Source organism: Leptonychotes weddellii, chromosome 16, assembly GCF_054177405.1.
Source record: "Leptonychotes weddellii isolate Sample4059 chromosome 16, ASM5417740v2, whole genome shotgun sequence".
Classification (NCBI taxonomy): Eukaryota; Metazoa; Chordata; class Mammalia; order Carnivora; family Phocidae; genus Leptonychotes; species Leptonychotes weddellii.
In genome coordinates, this window is record NC_138384.1 from 50376418 (window position 1) to 50383598 (window position 7181).

Here is a 7181-nt window from a genome sequence, read left to right on the forward strand (position 1 = left end):
CATCTTGCCCTTCCCAAGGTGGACAGGAGCTCCCGAATGGGAGACACAAAGTGAAGGGTGATTTGCAGGGAATTTGCTGCCGGATCAAAAAGCCTTACCTGGGAACCCTGTGGAAGTATATGAGGCCCATCCCTGGACTCAGTGATGAGCCCAGCTCTGCCCTCCCTCCAGGTGGCTCTGGCTGGGCCACATGGCCTCTGTGGGGCTCTCTGATATGTGGCCAGAGTTATCCCTCCTCTCCCAGTTAGGGCAAGGATCAAATGGGGTGATTAACGGTAGAGTGCCCAGCACAGTGCCTGGCATGTAGTAAGCACACCCAACGTGCAGAGCCACGTGTCACTTTGGAACTAGTGTGGAGGATGGAGTGGGGAGGAAATTGGAATCATATACATACTGCTATGAAAGAATCATGCTACTTGCTCCAGGCCTCTGGTGGACTCCCACCTATGTGGTGGCCCCAGGGAATATGGCCGCACATTTGGGTCTCACTCCTTGATTCCTCCCATGCAGCAGGAGATGGCATCCAGCCTGGAGTCCTCTGACAGAAGAGGAGCTCTGGCTGGACCACCTTGCTTTGACATAACATGATGAGGTCCCCATCTGCCAACCACAAACCAGACCAAGGCTGCCAGGGAATCCCTCTTCCTTCCAAGGGGAGCCCTCTGCAGAGTGACTAGGAGCCACCCGGGGGCAGGGCAGGCAGAGGCCCTGCCCGTGAAGCCCGTGGCCTTCGGCCCCGCAAGGGTCACAAGGTATGCCGCGTCCCCCTCCCGAGGCCCAGGGAGGCCAGAGGAGATATCTCGAAGACCGAAGGGAGGAGGCGGAGTCTAGCTACGCTAATGGGTGTGCAAACACCCAGAGGGTACCAAGGGCTAATGAAGCCCCCTGGGAAAGTGCAATGAGAGGTCCTGGGTTCAAATGTTACTTCCACCATTTTCTGCCTGTGCCCCCGGGGAGTCACTCCCCCCACCCCCGCTTCCCCACTTCCCAGCCCACCGAGGGAGGCGGAGCAAGACTTCCGGTAGCCCACGAAGCAGCTGGGTCACATGAGTGCTTCATTCCTGTGTTTATTAGCACTTCGCCAGAACCCATTACTATGCGCCCACTTGAAAGGGTCAAATAAAACTTGAGTCGGGGAAGCCTGCGGACGCAGTGAGTACCAAGTGAGGTTTAAGAAAGACGAGAACCGTTTTTTCAGGCTTCCAGAGGCACGCGCGCTCACGAGGCCGCGCGGCCTGCGTGCCGCTTCCGGTGCTCGTTGAGGTTGGAGCGCTGGCTGAAGGCGCGGCCGCACTCGGCGCATGCGTAGGGCCGCTCGCCCGTGTGCGTGCGCCGGTGGCGGACCAGACTGCAGTTGCGCACGAAGGCCTTGCCGCAGTCTCCGCAGATGTAGGGCTTCTCGCCCGAGTGCAGGCGCTCGTGCTGGCGCAGCTCGGAGCAGCCCCGAAAGGTCTTGCCGCACTCGGGGCAGCCGTAGGGCCGTTCGCCGGTGTGCGCGCGCTGGTGCTGCACCAGGCCCGAGCGGCTCTTGAAGGCCTTCTCGCACAGCGGGCAGGCGTAGGGCTTGGCGCTGCTGTGCGTGCGCTGATGCCGACTCAGGTTCGAGCGCTGGTGGAAGGCCTTGCCACACTCCGGGCACGCGTAGGGCTTCTCACCTGTGTGCACGCGCCCGTGCTCCACGAGGTGCGAGAACAGGGCAAAGGCCTTGGTGCACTCGGCGCACTCGTATGGCTTCTCCCCGGCAACGGGCACCCAGGGAGGCCCCTGGGTCCCCTCGCCACAGTCCCCACAGGGCGGGCACCCCAAGAGGAAGGACCGCCGGGCCAGGGCCAGGCTGCCGCGGTGGCGCTCGGCCGAGTGCGTCTTCTGGTGGCGGTAGAGGCCGGAGCAGCGCACAAAGGCCTTGCCACACTCAGCGCACTCATAGGGCCGCTCACCGGTGTGGATGCGCTCGTGCTGCAGCAGGCTCGAGGTGCGCGTGAAGGCCTTGCCGCACTGGTCACAGACGTAGAGCCGCTGGGCCGCGGGGCCAGGAGCACTGCAGCCAGGACCCGAGGCCTGGCCACACTGAGGACACGTTAAGGGGCCCTCGGCCGTCTGCTGCTGCTTGTTGGAGCCAAAGCGCTTTCCGCACCGCGCACACAGGAGGGGCTCCTTTGCCATCTGCATCGTTTCCTGCGGGGCCAGCCGGGCCCTCGGGGTAAAGTCCTGGCTGCAGCTGCAGTCCTCCAAGGGGTTCTGCTGGAGGAGGGTCACTTGCAGGGTCTTTGCGAAGGTCTGGGTGCCTGTGCGCTGGTCATGTGACCCATCCTCTGTGTGGATCTCGGACCGCTGGGTCCTGGGGCAGCACCAGCCCAACACCTGGCCTCCACAGTGATCACACACCAGGGACTTTTCCTCAGGGGGTGTTCTGAGACGCTGCATCAGGCAGCAGTTATGGCTGGAGGCCCTGGTACCGACCGGGCACCAATAGGGGCCCTTCCCAGCATGTGGCCCCTGGGGAGTGACTAGGTCAGGGTCCTGAGAGGAGGTGGGGCCACATGGCTCTTGTACCAGGGGTCCTGCTCCTGCACTCTGGTGGGTCCCTGGACTGGGGCTCACACCGAGGCCCCAGCTCCAGGAGCCCCTGCCTTGGGGAGCCATCTTGCCACCTGCTGTCCCTCCATGTAGGTCTCCCTCCTGAGAGGGGTGTCTCTTAGCTGGGTCCTCTGCCAGGGGCCTCATCTCCATCTTGGGCCTCTCCTCCTGGCCCCTGTCGGCTCCCTGGAGATCTGCCTTGGGGATGCCTCCCTGCCTGGAGTTCTGGGCCCGAGCCTCCATCCTGGGGCCAGCCCCCAACACAGTGTCCTGGCTGTAGGATCTGGAAGAGCAGAGGAGAAATGGAGGTTGGCAGTTCCCAGGAGGGGAGAGGGGAGAACTGCCAAAGAATGATGACGCCAGGACTGATGGGGTTGCCCTCAGCTTTCCATAGCCCAGGGCAGGAAGAGAAGGAATGACATCAGGCAGTGAGAACCCTGGAGCCCCCTGCCCTGACTCCTGACACCTGCCAAGCTCTAGAATGTCACTGAGGCTGCAGAGAGCATCATCCTTCCTCTTTACCAGTTGCTGGAGCACCATCATCCTTGGCTTGGGACCTCAGCAGCCCCTCCCTTTAGCAAGACATACCCCAATTGCTCAACTGCCCACTCCCCAGAATCACATCTCCACTCCAGGAACCACCAGCTTCCTGGCAGCATGCCCTTCTGACTCCCTGCCTTGACCTGGCCCAACCCTATTCACCTGCCATCAGTCAGGGTGACTCTGATGTGCAGCAAACATATATGGAGGCATCAGGGAGAGAAGGCCCACCTGGTGGGTAGGAATATAGAAGGGAAAAGCACAAGGGGCACCTGAGTGGCTCAGTCGGTTAAGCGTCTGCCTTTGGCTCAGGTCATGATCCCGGGGTCCTGGGATCGACTCCCGCATCGGGCTCCCTGCTCAGTGGGGAGCCTGCTTCTCCCTCTCCCACTCCCACTCCCCCTGCTTGTGTTCCTTCTCTCGCTGTCTCTGTCAAATAAATAAATAAAATCTTTAAAAAAAAAAAAAGAAAGGAAGACTTGCATGTCGATTAGGTTACTGATCAATGACAGTCACTAACAGAGGACTGACCTGTTAAAGAGGCCATGGTAAGAATGAGAATTCTTCCTATGTTCTTGTTACTTCCAGAACAAATACGGACCTGCCCAGCACAGCCTTTGGGGTATGAATATGTGACCACAGTAAATCAACACCTCACTGAGCATGAGGGCTCAGGTTCTTGTCTTTTTTATTTTATTTTATTTTTTAAAGATTTTATTTATTTATTTGAGAGAGAATGAGAGAGAGCACATGAGAGGGGTTAGGGTCAGAGGGAGAAGCAGGCTCCCCGCCGAGCGGGGAGCCCGATGCGGGACTCGATCCCGGGACTCCAGGATCATGACCTGAGCCGAAGGCAGTCGCTTAACGAACTGAGCCACCCAGGCGCCCCAGGTTCTTGTCTTTTTACTCTGTTCCCTTTTCTGTGCAAGGCAGATATCCCTTTATCAAAAGTTCCAGAAATTTTGGGCACCTGGGTGGCTCAGTTGGTTAAGCATCTGACTCTTGATTTTGACTCAGGTCATGATCTCAGGCTTGTGAGACTGAGCCCCGCATGGGGCTCTGTGCTGGGCGTGGAGCCTGTTTAAGACTCTCTCTCTCCCTCTGGCCCTCCTCACCTCTCTCCCTCTTAAAAAAAAAAAAAAGTTCTAGAAATTTGAGTCTATTTTGTGAAATGGTTTTCACCAACTCTCCCTTGACCGGCTGTTGCTTTTCTGTCATTTTTGCAGATTTCTAACAAGCACGTGCCTGGGGGCACCAGTGGCTTGAAATAACATGACTTGGAACTAAAAAGAATCAGGAAGCATTTAACCAAGTCTCTCTACACGTTTTCAGCCAACGAAACTTCAGAGCAACTGGATGTGATTCTTTTCAGGACGCTGCTGCCAACCATCTCTGGTGGATTATTCTGCCCTTGGACATCACAACCACAATGGCAGAAATAGGTTGATGGTTAGTGCTCTGGAGGAAAATGTTTTGGGAGTGAAAATTAGACATACTGAATTGGTTAAAAGTGAAAACTGCAGAGTTGGACACGTTCCCCAGATCACGAGGGGTCAGAGAAGCTGCTCCGCCATCAGTGCTCCGCTCTTCAGGAGGCTGCTTGCTGGAGCGTGGGAAGCTGAAGGGCCCACATTAAGGGTGGTTTGTCTGGTCACGTGTTCAGCAAGTAAACAGTCTGGGGCATTTTCTAAAGAAACAAAGGTGGCAATAAGGACAGGACCACACCGTGACCTGAGGTTTCTCAAACAGGCCTCACTCCAGTCACGTGATAACTACCAACCCTCCTGTAACTTCCAGGCCTGTGTGAGTCCGGCCTTCAACCCCACAGATGAGGCCACCTTTCTCCATCTGTACCTCAAAGCCACTTAGTGTCTGGGTTGACTAAGATTTCATGAGGCTACACTCAGGCCCATAAGGATACTGATCCCTGCTGGCTCTCTCTCCCATGGGTGGCACTGATGGGGGCTAATACCTTGGAACTCCCACACCTTCCCCATTGTGGCAACTACCACTTTGTGTCTTTGTTTCTCCACCTGACAATTTAGCCACCTAGAGCTTGAGACCCAAGCAGAGGTGCTCGGAGCCCCTAGAGCAGACTTCAAGAAGGCAGGAGGACATCTGGGTGACACTGAACAATGGCATATTGTACCCCAGTGCCAGACTGTCCGTGGGGCCCTTACAGAGTGAGGCAGCAGGAGGATGTGAGGGACACATCTCTTTCCCAAACACTTGTGGATTTGAGTCCGAGGATATTCTTTCCAGGTGGGAAAAGGCTACTATCCTACCCTGTTACTGTGTTTGTGCCTGTCTGCCTTGAGATACTGACTATGCAGCTCTCCAAAAGCAGGTGTGGGGACTGACATGGGCTAACTGGGGAGCAAGCAGCTGTGGGCACCACCTACCTGCCCACCAGTGCTGACTACCCTAACAGTAGATGGATAGGAATCTAACTGCAATGGACACCATGCCCAGGGTTGATGGGCCCAGGCTCAGTGGCCATAACTCCTGCAGAGTCCTCATAGGCCCCACCTAGGGAAGGCCAAGGGACCTGGCTTCTCTGGAATGTGGAGCTTGCTGTGCAAATAAAATAGACAAGCTGGGGGTCCAAGTTTCAAAAAGTGTCACTTGTACATTGGGACTGGCAAAGCTGTTGTACTGCATGGACCCACTGCAGGTGGACTGATTAGCCTCTTCCAGCGAACTCTCCACACTCAGACTTTGTCTCAATGAGGACAGATGGGCAGGAAGATCTGGCAGAAAAAAAGCAATTGCACAATGCACTCTCACACAGCTGGTGGGAATGGAAAATGATGCAACCAGCTACAGGGGAAAACAGCCTAGCAGTTCCCCAAAAGGTTAAACATGGTGTTACCACATGACACAGCAGTTCCACTCCTAGGTATCTATCCAAGAGAAATGAAAACAGGCAGTCAAGCAAAAACTTGCATACAGATGTTCATTATAGCATTATTCATAACAGCCAAAAGGTAGAAATAACTCAAATGTCCATCAACGGAGGAATGGATACACAAAATGTGGTTTATCCAAACAAGTGAATATTACTCAGCAATAAAACAGAATGAAATAGTAATACATGGATGGACCTCAGAAAACATCATGCTCAGTTAAAGAAGCCAGACACAAAAAGACCACATTGTATAATTCCATTTATGTGAAAAATCCAGAATAGGCAAATCCATAGAGACAAAGGGTGATTGGTGACTGCCAGGGGCTGAGGGAAGGAAGAATGGGGACTAATTGTTTAATGAGTATGCAATTTCATTTTGGGGTGCTGGAAATGTTTTGGAATTAGACAGTGGTTGCACAACATACTAAATATATTAAAAACTAAAAATTGCACTAATAACCAACCTGAATTGTACGTTTCAAAATGGTTCATTTACGTTATATGAACTGTATCTCAAACAACAACAAAGGAATGCACCCATGGCACAAAGTGTTCCTGCCTTCAGCGTGCCCAGCTGTCTGCTGTAGAGTAGCCGAGGTGAGTCCACCCTGCAACATCCGGGATGTCATCTGAGCCCCAGCCATAGGGATAGTAATGCATGGGACAGAGGGGTGTGTGTGTGTGTGTGTGTCTGTGTGTGTGTGTGTGTGTGTTTAACAATGCTTTCGTAACGAGAAAAACAAGGTCTTCAAAATTGCTAGGTAAAGGGCGCCTGGGTGGCTCAGACGGTTAAGCGTCTGCCTTCGGCTCAGGTCATGGTCCCAGGGTCCTGGGATCGAGTCCCGCATCGGGCTCCCTGCTCCTTGGGAGCCTGCTTCTCCCTCTGCTTCTCTCTCTCTCTGTCTCTCATGAATAAATAAATAAAATCTTTAAAAAAAAAAAAAAAACAAAATTCCTAGGTAAAAATAAAATATTAACTTCTTTTTTTTTTTTAAAGATTTTATTTATTCATGAGAGACAGAGGCAGAGGGAGAAGCAGGCTCCCCGCAGAGCAGGGAGCCCGATGCGGGACTCGATCCCAGGACCCCGGGATCATGACCTGAGCTGAAGGCAGACGCTTAACCGACTGAGCCACCCAGGCATCCCAATATTAACT

At 54.3% G+C, this 7181-nt stretch overlaps 1 protein-coding gene across 1 annotated transcript; it reads right to left on the bottom strand.

The window, feature by feature from the left end:
- Nucleotides 1-975: 975 nt before the first annotated feature.
- ZNF837 (zinc finger protein 837) lies at nt 976-6967 on the bottom strand. The gene has a single exon (XM_081807756.1). The coding sequence runs from the start codon at nt 3118-3120 to the stop codon at nt 1219-1221; it is 1902 nt and encodes a 633-aa protein (XP_081663882.1). The 5' UTR covers nt 3121-6967; the 3' UTR covers nt 976-1218.
- Between the last annotated feature and the right edge of the window lie 214 nt (nt 6968-7181).

Excerpts from the sequence above, each read along its gene's own strand:
- ZNF837 (XM_081807756.1), bottom strand. The coding sequence starts at position 3,120 with ATGATGGTGCTCCAGCAACTGGTAAAGAGGAAGGATGATGCTCTCTGC.